At 41.4% G+C, this 18,366-nt stretch overlaps 1 protein-coding gene across 1 annotated transcript in view; it reads left to right on the top strand.

The window, feature by feature from the left end:
• The window catches only part of LRCH2 (leucine rich repeats and calponin homology domain containing 2), a 41,282-nt gene that overhangs the window by 14,189 nt on the left and 8,727 nt on the right, over window positions 1–18,366 (top strand). The window contains exons 12-16 of the mRNA XM_019536161.1: window positions 677–748; window positions 11,363–11,411; window positions 13,158–13,274; window positions 16,032–16,076; window positions 17,203–17,253. Of these exons, the coding sequence (XP_019391706.1) occupies window positions 677–748; window positions 11,363–11,411; window positions 13,158–13,274; window positions 16,032–16,076; window positions 17,203–17,253 (334 nt within the window). The remainder of the gene's footprint in view (window positions 1–676; window positions 749–11,362; window positions 11,412–13,157; window positions 13,275–16,031; window positions 16,077–17,202; window positions 17,254–18,366) is intronic.

The raw sequence follows: 18,366 nt of genomic DNA, 5'->3' as shown, positions 1-18,366 counted from the left end.
GAAGATAACAGAGTCCAGCCTCAGTTCATCCCCATCTTATTCATCCCCATTTTACCTTCTGATTGCTCTTCTTACTTCTTCCTAGTTCTCTAGTTTTTACGCCTTAAAACCTCCTGCCCAACACCTCACTCCCACCTTACCATTTCTCTTGCCCAGCGTCCTAAGTTCTGCATTTTCCTTGCCCTCCACTGTCTTCCTCCATATCCACCTAACCACTTCTGCAGTCTTCCTTCCCGCATGTTTTTTGTCCCTGTCTTATTCACTGCACTGTGTCCTACTGTTTCCTCTCTCTGCCACTTGTGATGCGCGAGGCTGAGCTTCTGTGTTGAAAGCAGCCTGGCTTCCATCCATGGAGAACAATTGTGGTGGTGTCCACTGGGGTAAAAATCAGCTGGGGCACCTTGTTTCTAAAGAGCTTTAATGAAAAGGATACGCAGTGTTTACAAGACTGAGGTACCATGAGAGTTAGGAACTTTGCTACTGACTTCAGTGAGAGCAGGATTGGGTTTTGCTGAGTTCCCTTGAGAGAAATGCATTCAGCCTGCGTGTGACATATGTCCTGACATGTTTCGAATGTTTATTTTGCAGGAAGTGTTTTGTTAGTGTGCTCTGTACACTGGAAAGGTTTTTAAAAAGAGTGCTGTTTAGATAAATATATACTTTCCCCCCCACCCAGGCTCCTTAATCATTCAACCTCAGTAAGCACGAGAAACAGGCCAAAGCAGCAGACCGTGGAATCTGAAAAAAGGTATTAAGAAAATTATAGTCTTATTTGTCTACTCAAGTTACCAGTAGCTAGTATAGTTACTGGAGACACTAAGTAATAGGAGTGAGTGATCAAGTAGCTTGCTGCTTCATTTTTATTTTGTGTGCTAAACACTCTGTGTGTGTACAGTCAGTTTATATCACCATTTCTCCTGCTGAAGAGGACTTTCTAAACATCAACAGAGGAACAGAAAAATAACAACACCTTTATAAACTATTCTAAACATTTTCAGGATGCCTCAGGCACTTTTTTTGCTCTGTCAGTTAAGAAATGTGTTTTGGTGGTGTTGGAGAGATGTTAGTATTGTTTAGCTTTTGCCATCATCCAGATGAAGCATTCTCTGATCCTCTGAATTTAATTTGCCCTTATAATCCTGGAGGTACAGGTAGGCTAGACTCTTATCTGTATGATGTTTAACTTCTGTATGATGTTTAACACGGCAGTAGGTGTGAAATGTCTCACTTTGAACATTTCTTGAGTAGAATGTAAGAAATAATTAGTTTTTGTGTTTGTCGAGGAGCTCCTGTATTTAAACTGTTAGTACTTTTAAAAAGTTGTCAGCTGTTCTATGCTGTAAACACCGTGTTTCCAGGTTATTTGGGCACTGAAATGTTTAACAGTAAACTGAAAGTGAACTGTTTTATATGATCACTTTTTCAGGGATATCCTTAACTCTGTTTACTCGAGTTTTTAATGAAAGTTGTTGCAGCTAATACCAAACATTTGCCAACTCTAAAAAGAAGCATTGAGGAATCCAAGTCATCTTCCTCAGAAATGTGGGGGGGTAGAAAAACTCTTTTAACATTTTGCCAGTGAACAATGTCAAATCCTTCCTGTAGCAAAATGGTTGGATTTAGCATAAAGTGGTGTTATGAGAAGGGGGTGTTAACAATGAGTAACACTTTTAATGCAGCATTCATGCCAGGGATGCATGCTGCATCATGCTGCGCCACTAACTCAGGTTCTGTTTGTACGGGAGACGAGTAGAGGCTAATGGATGAAAAGCAATTTTAGCTGTCTAAAAGGTGAGAAAGAGAAAGTAGATGAGAGAGAATACTATACACAAGGAACAGAAAGCAGTTCAGTACTTAGAAACCTTGGTATACTACAGCTGCCTCATCAGCATTAGCCAACAAACTTTTCTTTGCTGGCTGCTCACAGATTTCTGTGTCAGCTGTTGGCAGCCTTTTTAGCCCACTTGTTAAATACTCAAGCATGTTCCTTCTCCATGCTGCCTCTCATACTAGAGAAACTTTCTGTAGGCATCCACAACACTATCTCATCGTACTCCTTCAAAACCCTCATTAAAACTTTCTTTTCCCAACTCCTGCAAAGCACTTGAAAATAGTTGGGCTGCTGGTTCATCATGACAGTCAGCATTGTCTTTTTTTATGTTTTCCCCCACTTCCCTGTCTGGTCTCCGTGTGCTGTCTCTTGTCTAGATAGGATGTAATCTTTTTGTGATAAGATGTAATCTTTTTGTGATAGTCTTGTTATTCTTTGTTCTTTATCATTCTAGTCCACCCCTTTCAAAAGGGATGTAGCAGAGATAGAAGAGGCACAGAGAAGGGCAGCAGAGATGACTAGGCATGGGGAGGCTTCTGTGCAAGGAGAAATAGGCTAAGTCTTTTCATTTTAGAGAAACGGCGATTGATGGGGATGACTGGTGAGAGAGGTCTATAACAAGGGTATTCAGGCCACGGGCCAGATCTGCCCTCTGGAGTCATGTCATCAGCCTGTGGAGCTCCTCAGGGGTTTGAAAATTTGGCAGTGGGAGAGCAGTGGTGGCGTTAATTGCTGTTTCCCTACTGCCAAATTTCTGGACCCATGGGGAGCCCCGCAGGTCAGATCACATGGCTTCGGTGTGCCAAATCGTGCCAGCATGTGCCTGGATCTGGGCACACGAGGCCAGGCCGGCACAGCCAGATCTGGGTGTGTGGGGTTGGGCCAGAGGGCATGTGGGGTCGAGCCAGCATCCTGGATCACACCTACAGACCGACCCCTCCCAGACCATCCCCAGGTCACTCATCCAGCCCACAGGGCTACATGGTTGGACACAGGTGGTCTATAAAATGCTGAATGGCATGAAAGTAAACAAGGCTTTACTACTGAATATCCCACAGTAGTTGAACTAGGGGACATGCAATCACATTACCAGGCAGCAGCAGACAAAAGGAAGTATGCAGTTCACTCATGGAAGTCACTTATGTCTACAAGATGTTGCAGAGCAAGGGTGTCAAACTCAAGTGGCCCTGTGGGCCAGATGAGCGCTCCTGAGCCGGCCTGAGGGCTGGACCAGGACTGACCCCTGTGGAGTGCTCGTGGAGCATGTGGCATCCTTGACTTTCCATCCCCCTGTGCTGCCTTCAGCATGCATGGCGCTGGGTCCATCCTGCACATCACATGCAGTGCATGGGCTGGGGCTAGTTCACTGACCTACAGGCTGGATCTGGCTCACAGACCATAGGTTTAACACACCTGTTGTAAAAAGCAATAATTTAACCAAAGAGCATTCATGCAGGATCAGTCCATTGGGGAATATTAAACACAACCTCCAACTTAGAAATTCCCTGGCCTCTGGGTACTGGATCCTGCAAGGGACAGGGGGCAGATGAGGCTGGATGGGTCCTGCATAAATACTCTTCCCCTTAGTGTCCACTCTCTGCCCCTGTGAGATGCAGGATACCGAGCTAGAGGGGTCTGTGGTCCAGCCTGGTATGGCTCCTTTTATGCTTTTACGTTTTCTTTGCAGTGCCTAGAATAAAGGATCCTGGTTCATGGCTAGGCTTCGTAGGCGCTGTGGTCATACAAAAAATCCATTCAGATCACTGTTGTAACCTGTCTGGTTGATCTGGCACTTTCATGAGGACTTCTGCCATTGTGCCACAAATGGTTTTTCATGTACTGACAACACAGGTATGCATCTCGCTGTCATAACCTCATAGCATAGTGAACCTGCACGATTCATGCCAAGTCTGATGTTCAGTCTATTTACTATCCTTTCACCTGGAAAAGTTGTAGTCTTGCGTCTTCCTCAGCTTCAAAGCTTCTGGGACATTCAGGCATTTTTCCTTTCCCATGTATTTTACAGTGATTTTACCCCTTGTGTCAGTAAGCATCCTTTCCTGCTGGGTGGTACAGCGCTGCTATTCAGTGAGCTGACAGGTGTGCTGGTGCTTGTGTGTAATGCACACAGCAAGACAGCTTTGTCTCAAAAAACTTACAGTATATGTGAGGAAGCAGTGATATGTCTTGAAAGTAATGCTTAACTCCTCCAAGTTCAGTCATCAAAGCAGTGGGAGATAGCATTCACGATTTCTGACTACCATCAGGACCAAGTTTAATGAGAAAGTCCCTTGTCCAAGGGCGACTGGCATCTTTTTATCACTTGGTCTGTTGTTTTGAACCAGTGTTAAGTAGGTGAGGAACAGATGTGATATTTGTAAGAAGGAAGCTTGGCAGATACAAACTTACTTCCTTTCAATGTCAAAGAGAAGAATTTGTTAACCAAAAAGTTTAGAACTGGTAAAGCCACAGTCCCATGTCTGAGATGAATTGCAGCCCTCCAGAGCAACCGTTTCTGATGCTAATTATAGGATTCACTTCAAGCAAGAAACAACCTGAGCAGATTCTGTTGCCTGTTTAAATATTTGCTGTAACAAATGGAAATGCAGAAAAGAAATAAATGCACAAGGAACATTTTCTCCATGTGTAACTGCTTTGCAGTGCTTTCTCTTTCTGCTTTGATTTTCTGGGGAAATATGTGTCATGTATATGTGTTGTTCAGTAGTTTTTAAACTGCCTGTGATGTTTCTGGCAGGGGCATGGCTCTAAGCAGGAAGATGTATGTTGTCTTTTACAAAAGACACATTATCATTGTATGACCCCAAAGTAAATTCTTAAGGAGTTTTCTCTGTCTGTGGTTACTGCCTTCCTATTCTTCCTTTTTAGGCTTTCCAATACAAATATCCTCAAAGTAAGATGACTGTACACTATACTAGCCCTCAGTGGGGAGTTTCCCAATTTGCATTTTGTTTTCCTAGAATAATCCTGATTTTGCTTCTGCATCCTGGAAGAAAGCTAATAGATTCAGGTGCTGTATTCAGTTAGGTCACGTGGCGAGAAGTGAAATCCTATGGCTCACTGCTGAGCAGCACTCAGTGGTTCAAAAGCAAGAAAGAACGGTTAGTAGCCACAGCCCATGAATCTTTTTTCTCCTTTGTGGAGTACCTGATATCCTTGGTATCCTCATCTATAACCTTTATATTGTTCCATGTGCTCTGGTCATACGGCTGATAGTCTGGGTATACGCCAGCCATGTCCCGTGAGGGTAAGAGTTCATGTTTGTAAGCCTGTCTAGAGTGGCAGAACCTTTGTGATGAGGACCACTTTCTGTGTTTCTTTCCGTCATAATTGACCACGCAGTAACATGCGCTGCCAGATGTTGGAACAGTTGCCCCCTAGGCTCTTCAGGGGAAGCGCATGTTTTCTAATGCTGCCTAACCTGCCCCTTCATCGCCTGCAAACTTTCAAGCAAGTGGTATTTACAGCAGTGTGAGAAGGTGCAGGGAGTCATATGGTGCATGCTCAGCCCCTTCTTCTCATGACGCATGGCCCTTGCAACTGTAATTAGCCTCCTTTCTTCTGCAGCAGAAGGGAGCATGGTAATGTAAATATATTACAGCTTTGCACACCAGCATCACATAAGATCCAGTATTTGAAGGACATTGCTTATTTCTTCTTTTCCCTAAGTACAGTATTGGTATTGTAGCATTTTAGCAATATCTATTATCCAAGAGCTGGAAGGTACTGCATGTACTAGCTACACGTGTTATGAGAAATGAGCGTATTATATGTCAGAAGACTATGAAAACAAGTTTCTAAAATACTGAAATCAGTGCCTCTTTCATTTTTTCTCATTTAGCTCTTTATAGCTATAATTTTTCAAATAATGAGGTTTCCCTGTGGTACCATATTATTGGACAGTAGCAAATGTTGTACCCATAGTAGGGATGGAAAAAGCACTTATGATCTGAGCACTGCAGATCTGTGACCTCAGTAGTATGGAAGGCTTTAGAGCTGATTTTGATGGGAAAAAATAAGGATATGAAGTAAATGGAAAGTGAGATAAAATACAACTTGAATTTGCCAAACTAACCTGTCTTTCTTTTGACTGATAACTGCTTTTGTAAACAAAGGGAATGCCATAGAGGTCATCAGTATAGAGGACCAGAAAAGCATCTGAAGTGGTGCCACTTGAGAAATTGTAAATTAAGTTGGACAAGATGGGTATTAGTACAAATAGGCAAGGGGATTATGGACTGGCTAAAGGGAGATGATAACAGATGGTGTTGAAGAGAGAAGTTTCATATGGGAAGGGAAGTTACTAGTAGAGTCCCTCCAGGGTCAGTTTTATTTCGTGTCTTCATTAATGACCATTGCACAAAAAGTAGAATCATGCTGATGAAATTTGCTGGTGGCACAAAGTTAAAAGACATCATCAATATAGAGGAAAACTGGAATATCATAAAGGAAGGATAGGATTGCTTTGAGGTCTGAGAGTAATAGAAATGGAATAAAACTCAATAATACAGAAGACAAGGCTAGGCACTTAGGGAGTAATAAGAGTTACTGCCCTAAGCCTGGTGCTCGGCAGCTGGAAGTGACTGAGGAGGAGAAAGGCCTGTTTGCACTAATTGTTCACAGAGCGAGCATGAGCTGCCAGTGTGCACCAGCTGTGGGAAACAGTTCAGCCCTCAGATGTATTGGGAAATGTTTCCAAAAGGGTTGGGAAGTGTTTGGGTCATATAAAGCCATATTAAGACCTCATCTGGATATTGTGTAAAATTTTGGACAGTTGTGTGAATTCACGTGAAACAGATTCAGAGAAGGTCTGCCTGAATGGAGCCTGTCTTGTGAGAGGATCCTGAACTCCACTGCCTGAGCTAGATGAGAAATGGGAACATTCGTAACTACTTTTAATATGGTGCTTGATTAGTTTACGGAAGCAGTGATACAGCATTATGGCCTGTGAAATCAGGGGGCTGGACTCAGACTCAGATGATCCCTCTGTTCTTAACACCCCCCCCCCGGGATTATCTATGTTCCTGTACCAGCTTTGCCCAACATCTCTATCTGTGAGATGAAAATACCAAAAAAAAATGCTAGAATCTGTGTCCTTCTAAATTTTGACTCTTCTGACCTTGTTCCATTTCTTCCTGCACTGTTAGCTGATGTCTGTGCAGAACAGCTGAGCAAGCTAACACCAGGCAAGGAATTTTCAAACCTTTCCTCTTACTTAGGGTGACCAATTTAAGACGCCTAGACTGATTTCCAGAGGATCCAGGTATGATAACTCCATGTTAATAATCGAGGCGTGTCCATTGCTTGCAGGTCTGAAAAGTATTCCCCAGCATTCTTAAGACAAGCACCCAAAGTTAGTAAATAGTTGGGCTTTGAATACTGTCAGAGCATATCAGTACTAGCAAAGTAAATTGAAACTGTGCAATTAGTTTTGCGTTCCACATAGAAATGAATAAAGTTAATAGTGTTAAGACTTTTGACTTGGTTTGTATTTCTCATTGTATGGGTGCAACAGTGGTCAGAAAAGTGTAGTTAAAAAGTATTTGGTGGCTTTTACTAAAACTGGAAGAATATTTTGAGGGGTTCTGTAAGGGTCTGTCTTGGATCTGTTACCATTCAGTATTTTCATCAAAAGGCTTGGATGATGGAATAGAGAGTGCACTTGTTAAGTTTACAGATGATATCAAGCTAGGAGGAGTTGCAAGTGTGTTAGAAGACAGAATTAGAATTCAAAATGAGTTGACAAGAGGAATCATCTGAAATGGGATGAAATTCAGTAGGAAGAAGGGCAAAGTACTACACGTGCATGTGAAGTAAACGTTCATCACTGGTAGGGCCTCAGCAGTGTCTGCCCCAGTTTCAGACAGCAACCTTCAGGAAGGATATGGGTGATTTGGAGAGAGTCACAAGAGAGGAATAAAAAAAGAAAAGAATCAGAGATCCAGAAGATGTGAGTATTGGGTTTGTTGGGTATAGAGAGACAAGACTGAAAGGGAGAAGAGTCTTGAAATATATAAAAGGTTACTACAAAGAAACAGAATTGTGAAGATGGAAGGAACTTCTAGGGTTATCTAGTCTAATTCCTGCACAGGTGAAGCTTTATAAATTGTTCTCCATGTTCATTGGAGATGGGACAAAAAGTAATGGGCTTAAATTGCACCAAGGAACATTTAGGTTATGCTTTAGAGGGGGAAACTTCTAACTGTAAGAACCATTAAGCAGTAGAATAGGGCATGTGTAGACTAAACAGGGGCCCCAGATTTAAGTGGTGGGTTTTTAAACTGGTGCATCCCTCCTCGGAAGCAGCCCCCCCTTTCACCCCGACAGCACCCAGCTCTGGCAGTCCCAGGGACACCACAGCCGTAGGGGGAAGCACCGGGCCCCCACGCAGCTCAGGCAGGCTGGCAGGCTCCAAGGAAAAAAAAAGATCAGGCTCACCGCTTTTCTTGGGCAGAGCCTGCCTTCCCAGGGTGCTGCCGGGCTGCCTGCATAGGCTTCCTGCAGAGCCCCTGAGCTGCACAGAGCCCGGTGCTTCGCTCTGCAGCTGTACCTCAAGTCATTTAAGGCGCATTACACTGCTGAATTTGCTACAGCGGCTGGAATTATGCATGATACGCTGCCGACGCATGCAAACACCAACACCATTAAAGTGGTGCCAAAGCATTTACCCCGTTTTAAAGTGTCATGCACATATGCCCCTCGTTCCATCTACAGATAGATTTCACATGGAGAATGGGGAATCTTCATTCTGGGAGGTTTAAGAGCAGGTCGGACAAACATCCATCACAAACGGCTTTGGTGTAGTTGATTCTGCTTCTGCAGCAGGAGGAACTCAATGACTTCTCAAGGTCCCTTCTATCCATTTTTTTTCTATGATCCTCTAAGGTTCAAAAAGAAAATGGGATGCAGATTGTGTGTTTTCTAGTTGAACTTCAGTCTGACCATTGTATCACCTGTAAGTATATTATTTAGTTTTAAACGCCTTTGTATTTCCTTGACTGGCTCCTTTTACTTTTGCAATGTTGAGCTCCTTAGTATTAAATTCTAGTGATCTTGTTTTGCAAATGTGCTGAACATCTGCCACTCCTGTCAACTTCCCTGAATTTATGCTAAGAGTTCAGTGGGTAATTCCACCAATCTGTGTTTAAAATGTTATTGAGATCCCATATCAAGTAACATTAGGCATTATAAGTATACTTTGATATTTTTTTCTCTAACATATATGTGAGCTTTCCAAGATTTTATATGAGAAAAAAGATTTCTTATGGTGGTGTCTTTTATTGGACCAACTGTACAGATGAGATAGAGTTAGACAAGCTTTCCAATGCAAGACATCCTTCTTTTATTCCCTCAGACCTGAAGAAGAATGTCTTGCATTGGAAAGCTTGTCTAACTCTATCTCAACAATGCAGTTGGTCCAATAAAAGACATCATCCTAAGAATTCCTTGCCTCACATGATTCCTGGGCCATTATGGCTACAACATCACTCTGACATGACCAAGATTTTATAAAAATGGGTTTTTGAATTTTTTTTTAAGGTTACTAGTGCCATCTTGTGGCTCACTGTCATAGATAAGAGTGAAATCACATGTGTGTGTCTGTCTGTCTGTATGTGTACACTCACACACACATATCTCCTACATGGGTTGGCTACTTACTTTTAGGCAAAGTCGGAAGGTGTTCAGATAAGCCAGTGCGAAAGTTGAGGTCCTTTAGAAAAGTATGGTTAAAAAGTTCAAATCCTGATGTGAAGGTGCATCTAACTGTGTTTCAGCCTTACATTTAGTATAAAATCTGCACCGTTGGCAAATTCTAAACCTACTGCAGATGCACTTGCAGCTCACGCTCAGGAAGTCGGATTTTCCCAATGGTGCCTGCACCTCCTGCCTCCTCGTAAACCTGCAAGAAGGCGTGAAGAGCAAGGCAGCCACAATCCTCCTCCAGTTTCTTCTTGCAGCAAGACAGAACCCAGTGAGCCTCTAAGCCACTGGTCCCTTCAGAGACCCTAAACCAGTTTTCCTTCCAACCCACCTGGTGCTGACATCTGACCTTTGCAGTGCCAGCTGAAGGAGAGTCCTTGCAAATAGCAATGAGGTACCCCCTCTGTAAAGTGGGGCAAGGCAACCACTATGCCTCCAAGTGGAAAGGATCAGTGAGAGACCTTTCCTGGATTGAAAACTAATGAAAAGATATGAAACGGAGGGTAAGACTTCTCTTTTTTTGCGATGGACGTAGGTTAGCAGTGGGGGCCGCCCAGCAATCTGTACAGTGTTTGACATACAAATCATCTGAAAAGGGGAGCGAATAGTAAAGTGGTGTGGTTTGCAGTTGATTCCCAGAGTGCTCCGTGTCCGAGCATAGAGAAAGACCTAAGACATGTCAGGTGTATAAAACAAACAAGGGGGGGTGAAAATTTGGAGCAGAGAGTGACAGAACTTCTTATAGGAGCAGCAGTTGCAGCTTGTCCCTGCCTGGCTGTCACCACGGTATAGTTTACTGTGGATGTAACTCTGGCCATCAGGGAGTGTGGGGTCTCTGCCAGGCCCCAATCCACAGAGCGTGGGGTCTCTCATGTTTCAGAACTGCCAAGCTAAACTCTGCAGCTCCAGATGGGAATCTGCTTTTGGCTCTGGAGTTTCCTTCTTAGTTCCCCAGATTGTCAGCAAGGAAAGCTGCTGGTAAGCAGTATGGAAGAAATGAGTTTTGTGCCCATGAGAACATTGAAATATGACCTTTAAGGAAGATTTTTCTCAAAGAATAGAGAGAAACACCAACTGTAAATTTATTTTGTGATATTGAATAATACAAGGAGTTTGGGGTATTGCCCTCTAGTCCTCTGTTTATTTTTAAGATTTATCAGTTTACTTTCCCTCTCTTCTAATATCGTTCTGTTCCCTATTGATTGTGTAGAGGTTCTACACGCACCGTAAACTGACTGTACACAGGGCATCCCATATAAAATCAGAACAGACTGCTCTGTTGGTAACTTGAAACACAATGTGCCTCTGCTTTTTGGAGAAGGGCAGCGACTAAATTTCATAGGAAGTATTTTAAGGATCTGTTTGAATCTGTGTTGAAAATAAACTGGTGGAGAATGGGAAACACGCAGAAGAGGATGAAATAGATCTGGATGCAAAAATGTAATGTAACATTCTAATAGAAAAATCGTGGAATTTGTTTTTGGAGTACCAATTTTTAAATTGTGGTGAACAGTAGATCAGTACAGTGTTGCTGGGAATTTATATATTTTTAACACTGTGCCCAACTGTAACCTATCCCCTTGCACGAAAAACTTCTGTATTCACGTAAAACAGTAGGAACGTAACTGGGCTGGGGGGAGTGAATGGGGTGCAAACATCTCAGCTGCTGCTGCTACCCAAAACACAAAACTGCCCAGCTAACACCTCTGTAAAATATTTTGGCAGTCTTGCTGTTAACATTTGTAAAAAGTCATAACACAGCAGCTAATAAAACCAAGATCATACATACTTATATGGGCTCTTGTTTTTAAGTGTCTCAGCAGATGAAGCAAACTCTCCGTTGTCTCCATATAGCTGGCAGGTAAGTAGGTACATATACAACTATATCATATTTTTTAATGCTTGATCACCATTTCAGCAGTAACCTGTGCATAGATGAATCACTTCCTCAGATTTCTTTCATAATGTGTACACACAAACAGTTTGCAGGTGAAAGCTAAGTTCCCTCTATATGTAGCACTCCCATTTGTTCTGTATCCTTGTATCTTCAGATATTATTCATGTTGTCTTTAAGAACTTGGTAATGCTGCTAAGACATGGGCTGTGTGTTTTTCTGTCTCTATCTGTTATTTCCTTGTCTCAGACTTGCCAGATTGTTGTTTTCCTCAGGTTTAACAAAGTCTTAATCTTGTAGAGCTCCAGTCGTTGCTGTGTGCGCCTAATTGAGAAGTGGTTCCATTACACATCAAAACTGTGTGAAACTTGGAAGACCAAATTTCGAGTGTTTGATTTTTAGATGTTGATTCCTCAATTGTTTTATGATCATTGTTATGGTGTCCAGGTGTGCTAATAAGAAGCAAGGTTTAGAAATGCCAGTAGATTACTTTGTATTCCTTGTAGTTAAATTATTCCTTTTGAACCACCATCCTTTAGCTTTTGTGGTATGGCTATGCCTGCAAAGTCAGGTCAGAGCATGGCAGCTCTCCCCACTCATCACGTATGTGCATGCTTTTGCCCCGTATAGGGAGCAGGGGGTGGTACCCCCCTGGCTATGGGACAGGAGTAAGACAGGGTGGAAAGAAGTCACTTTATACCTCTGTTTGATGTGAATGGGATTGCAAAGCACAGTTGGGTTTGGCTGAAGGTTTGCTCTTAAGGGTCATAGCAAAGTGGGGTGGGGGAAATTTCCTAGTTTTGAGGTGTCGTTTGGAGAGATGGCTGTTTCTTATCTCCAGGGTGTTGTCATTCATCGGAAGCCATTCTGAGCCCTCCTGATAGGGTGGGCTATAAATCTTAATAATAATAATAGCAATGTGAGGTAGTTTATCCCACTCTCATGGAGAGGGAAGCTACCTTCCTTTAACTTTGGGGTAAGAACTTGCACAGGAGCAGGTACAGTTGGGGTAGTCGATGTGCCGCAGGCTCACCCCTAGCTTACTTTACAGTAACTTGCCTGTGTAGTCATCCCTTACTAGAATAGGGCAGTGCTTCTTAATTACTTCCATTCACTGATCTCTTATGACCAAAACTTTGATCATTTCCTTTGTTTCCTCATATTAATTTGTATGTTGCAAAGATAGAAGTTTTCTAGCGGTATCTAATGAACACATCATTGCCACTAAGGATTACAAGAGAGTGCTTTTAAAGAATAGTTGTGGGCAGTTGCCCTGATATGTAAAATTTATGCACATCCCAATTTATCCATATGGAAACTGCCATCAAAAGCACGTGAAAGGCTAGTTAGGCCTCATACTAATGTTCACAATAGTAATTGTAGGCAATGGCACATGGCTCATTTGTGAAAGCCGGGTGCAGCCTGAATGACTGGGAAAGATATGAACTTTTTAAAAAGATAAACTTGTTCTGTTTTTCCAATTCCTCATGTAGAATTTATTGTAAAATTTTGAAACACAAGAAATGCTGTCCAGAAAGGTTACCTGTATTTGAGGTGTGATGAAGTAAAGCCCAGGAAAAACTACTGCTTTCAATAAAACATGCTTTTCTGTTCAACTTTATTATCATCACATAATTTTAACTCATAACAATTCATTCCAGTTCTAATACTTGCCTACCGTGTATTTTTTTTATTTTAAAAAAAACAAAACAGCCTCTAGAAAATCAGAAGGATGAGACAGATGAGCAGCATTGGCCAGAAACTCAACCAGTTATTTGGCAGACTGAAGAGAGGAGGAAGAGCAAACAACTTAGAAAGGAATATTTCAAGGTATCAGAAATACTTTTTTGTTTGGTGCCTTTTTCACTTTGGAACTCTAGCTTTATTATCAAAATGAGATCATTTTTCTGGTACAAAAAATGAAGAAAATTCAGCTTAATGTATCACTAAACTATACACCATTTCTCAAAAGATGTCTATGCACTTCAGTCACTAGGAGTACAGAGACATGTTGATTAGCAGTGCCGATTCTCATTTTTCAGAAGGTCGCAGCTCGTTTGCAGCATGCGCAACAGCGGGTGCTCACAATGGGCGTTATTGAAACATCCAAGCACTGCTAGTGGCAAACAACAGATATAAATGTGTACATTCATTTTGAAACATGCGGCCGTATGATACAAGCAGGTACATTAAATTTACCTTCTGCATTTTATAAGAGCAAGTATGTCTTTGGGTGTCCTTTAACCGTACAAAATAACAATATTTGAATTACTCTTGAACAAGAATCTTTAATCTGCGCCTCTATCCTTTTAGGGGCTATTTAGAGTTGGGAGTGTAGTGGATTTTTTGCAAAAAGAAGAAAAAAGCAGCCTAGCATCTTTCCTAAACTTGCAATGAGCTATAATCTCCATTTAGTTCAGTCTGGTCAGGTGAATACATATGTTTTCAGGGTGTTGTGACAATACAGTGCACTGGAAAATATTGTCTTTCTGAAGTAATCCTTCTCAGGCTGTGTGCTGAAGACCTTGGATCAAGTCTAACCCCCAATTCTCCTGAACATTAATTGGTTCTTTCCTTTCTCCTTCCCCAAACTTAGAGTCCCAGGACATGTGCGAAAATAGTCTTTATGCTCAGTGCAATGTTTTTACAAAGTCTAAAGAAAATGTATAATACATCTTAAAGCAGTTACTATATCGTGATGCAGCAGAGAGGTACTTAGCCGTGTTAGCCTGAAGTCATAGTATCTGATGAAATAACCTGTTGCTTATGAAAGCTTATGCCTCTCTGCATTAATTAGTCTATAAGGTGTCACTCTGCCTTACCCGATACAGCATGTTAACAGCAAACATTTTCATAATTGATCTATTAACATCTAGCTGAACACTTGCATTTGAGACATTTTCTATTACTGCTTCATTTTGTTTGCAATGTGTATCAGTGATCACAAGATGTCAGTGTCTACATTTTGCAAAAGCAGATGTTAGCTTTGTCCATCTTTTGGAGATATTGAAAGTGTTGTGCTTCTGACTGGATTGAGAATTAGGATGTTCAGAACTATGAAAAGGGCTTCAGGAAATTTAACCATCATACTTCTATCTGGAAAGGTGGCCGTTCCAAAATGTTAGGCAAGTTTGAAGTTAATTGCATTTTAGAATGAAGAGGGTATTGTGCATAATTTAGTCCAAAGCAAAGAGATTGCAGTGGGGAGTATGGACAGGTAACGGGGTGACTGGAGGCCAAAGTGCTGATAAAGGAGAGACATGGGGTGGGAAGCCAGGGTTGTCACTAGACAAGGAGTATTGTAAGTGAGGGAGACCGAGGCAGAGATTCTGGGAATAAACTGGTTAAGCACAGAAACAGGGACTGGGGCAAAAGGCCTGAGGAATAGAGGCTGTGGCAGAACTCTGTTTTGCTTGTGGACAATCAAAGTGTGGCTTGAGACTAGCGTTACCTGACTAAGATGTGGGAGTGCTTGTTACCCCCACTGAGCATGTAAGTGCCCTCATTATAGGAATAGAGAGATGTCTGTGTATCTCTGGAGGGTGATTTTGTGCATATAATGGGTGCAATCCACATGTCCAAGGTGGGTATCAATCTCTCCTACATGTCAGCAACAGAAAATGGGACTGTGATGAGAAGCTGGGATGAACCAGAGACAGGACCAAGATAGAGACAGGTTGGTACAAGGCATCTCAACTTGAGCACCCAGAATTAACAGATCTTGTGACCTTAAACTCCTTGTACTTCAGTTCCTAGCTGTAAAGCGAAGATAAAATAGCCCTTCATCTCACACAGGTGTTGTGGAAATAATTTCACTGATGCTTATGAACATTCAGGCACTGTGGTGATGAGTAATATAGGAAAAGCCAAGAAGGAAAATAATAATTCTGTTTTCAGAGCAGCATTTGAATAGCATGCAATAAATATGTAAGGATTATATAAATAAATGAAGGATTCTGTGGAGAAAATAATACTTGATTAGGTAATTAAAGACTGAATTATTATGAAGGAGATGCACAAGAGAGCTGAATTAAAGCTGTACAGATGGCCTTAATTCTGCAAAGTGCCTGACTTTGCAGTATTAGTAATGTTTTAATATTGCTTTCCACATGTAATTGTACATATATTTTAAGTTCCTTTCTAATGGATGCCGCTGTAGTAGTTGTTTGATATAGTGTGGTGGAATAGCTACACTGGCGTCAAAATCTGAGACCAGATTCTGCAGAAATATTTTCTAAAATACACACAATGCAATCATAAATGTAAAAATGTTTCTCACTAACATTTGAAAAACATTCTGTGTATTGCCATAAGGCTTCATGTCTTTCAGTCATTTTAACAATAAGTTGGTTGGCCTTAGCAGTGTTACCTGAGTAAAAGTGGTACCCCAAGGGAGCCAGCAGTAGTCAGGACTTGAATGCAGAAGCCCTTGTCCCTGTCCCAAGTCTTGCACCATTTAAAAACATTTGCAGGATGATGGTCAATCATTTATCTAGCAGTCACACTGGCATGCATTACTTTTGGGACATGTAAAACCTGTGTATTTTCTACAAATAATAAAAAAAAAAAATGTTTTATGTTTTGCAGTACAAGTCTTCCAGAAAGAGTTCAAGTGGAAATGAAAATGATGAGGTGAGACACGACAGTGGTATAAAATACTTCAACCAAGACATTATTTGTTTGCATTGTAGTACCACTAAGCAAGCCCAGACACAGCCCGGGAACAGGTTGATGAGCAGGGTGTAAACGCCACAGGATGGCTGTCCTTGCCCCAAAGAGCTTGCAGCCTACCTAGAACACAGGAGATATATAGATATATATAAAATACCACCTACCAGAGACACTGCGCACAGGCACCTGAGTAAAGTAGATGACATGGTTGTTCTAAGGAAGGGCGATTTCTTTGTGCCTCCCTCATTATACTGTTGTACAGTGGCTGTCTGCATGCCATAATGCTCATCCCAAATGCATTTCCCAAATGCATTTGCAAGTCTGCAATGTAAGAGCTAAGAGTTAACATTAATTTTAAACATCTTTTTTCCTGTCTTCATTTTTTGTCTCTTCTCTTCCACTCGGTTTCTTGTTGCAAACATTTGCAGTGAGACTACTGCTAAACTGTAATAATGACTTTACCTTCAACAATATAAAACATTTTGAAGCACTGTTTTTGATTACTATAGCAGTTATCATTTCGACAGTTGCTCAGCTTTTCAGGGGGTGAGAGAATTAGTAGAAGCAATAATTTTTCTGTTGTCCACAAAAAACTACAATCCAGTAATACAGCTTGATTTAAATCCTGTATCTTCTTTAAACAAAATAGATAGCGATTAGCTCCAGTGTTATACAAGTTTAAATAATATTTATTTGTAGATAAGTAGGGGCTTTGTGATTTAAATACTTTTACAATTAAAAGTGCAAGAGATTAAAGAGGGATGGATTTATCATTTAAAGTGAAGTAATTTAATTATGAAATGTTAAATGTGAATATATTAAAATAAGTAATATAGACCTGTATTTTTCTTAGGAAGAATTCAAATTGAATACTTTACAGAAAGAAGAACACTTTTGTCAAAGTATTGTTGCTAAAAATATGCAATATGTGATTGACTGGCATGTTGTTAATTGCTACTGGACTCCACCATATTTAAGAGAAATGTTACCTGTGTTATGCATGCATGTAGTCATTGTCATAACTTCATATTTTACCTATTTAAATCATAATTTTATTTTTATAATTTCATCTCTGATTTCTTTTTAGCAAGACAGTGATAATACTAATGTGTCTCCACAGTCTCCTGTATCATCTGAGGTACAAGTTTGTGTTTTTTGGTTTGTTTTTTTTTCTTTCAGGGAACATTTTCTGTGTGCACTAATTTGTTTTCACCATACAAAAATAGGTGGCTCTCAGACAAATCAGAAAATGTACTCAGTGGGCTTTCCTTTAAAGAGATTTGAAACCTATATGCATGTACCTTCATTTAAAAGTCAGATATTAAAAGGAATCAGTTGTATAAAAGAAAGATCACTGGATCTTTTTGATTAATTGTTGTACAAGAAAGAAACGGTTGGTTTTTTGCCTCACTTATTCCGGCTGAGAGAAAGCAAAGTTGCCGGGCTGAAACAGGACAGCGTCCAGGTGACCCAGTGTTTAGAGAATTGTAAACACCAGTTGTGATTTAAAACGGTGTCCATCTGTACACGATCCAGTGTTGCCAGGTTTTTTTCTGAGTCAGAGTTTCATCTCCCACGTGTCTGGTTGCCTGATGTATGCCTTAGCCTGGCTTCCTGGTTGATTTTTAAGAAGGAAAATGCATGTGGCCTGGCTGTGATGTTTCCCTTGCTACTGGTCACATTGCAAACCTCTGCTGAGAAGAACAGAAACTCATAAATCTACTATCAGCTAGGTATCGTGGAGTGGGGAGTCAGGAAAGCGTTGACACGGGTGAGAGTGTTCCTCACCACCCTGCTAATGGAGGACTTGAAGTTTTCCTCCTCTGGCTCTAGGGATGGCAGAGGGCCATGTCCCACACTTGAAAATACCCTTTGTCTTATAAAGAAATAAAAGGGTAGTCACTCCTGGGCCTGCTTCCCCTGCTGGAAGTGCCACACCTTGGCCTGCGCTGACACTGCAGAGGGGGAGGCAGAAGTAGTGGCTGCCTGCCTGCAAGCTACCACTACTTATTCTTCATGATAATCTGGATTGTTATCCCTGAAACTGCTGAGTGGGTTTTGTTCAGAACTGGGGTGAGACACGTTTGGATTGTGAGCTTTGGTAGCAAGACATATACACATCAGTTCATAGATGCATAGATGTTAGGGGCTGAGAGGGACCTTACAAGATCATCGGGTCCAGCCCCTCTGCACTTGGGCAGGAAAGACTGCTCCCTTGAATGGTTTTTCGAATACCTGTTTCTTTTGTTTT

This window comes from Crocodylus porosus, unplaced genomic scaffold (assembly GCF_001723895.1).
Source record: "Crocodylus porosus isolate Cpor-Errol unplaced genomic scaffold, CroPor_comp1, whole genome shotgun sequence".
Taxonomy (NCBI): domain Eukaryota; kingdom Metazoa; phylum Chordata; order Crocodylia; family Crocodylidae; genus Crocodylus; species Crocodylus porosus.
Note: the sequence above shows the minus strand (reverse complement) of the source record. Positions and strands in the feature narration are given on the sequence as shown.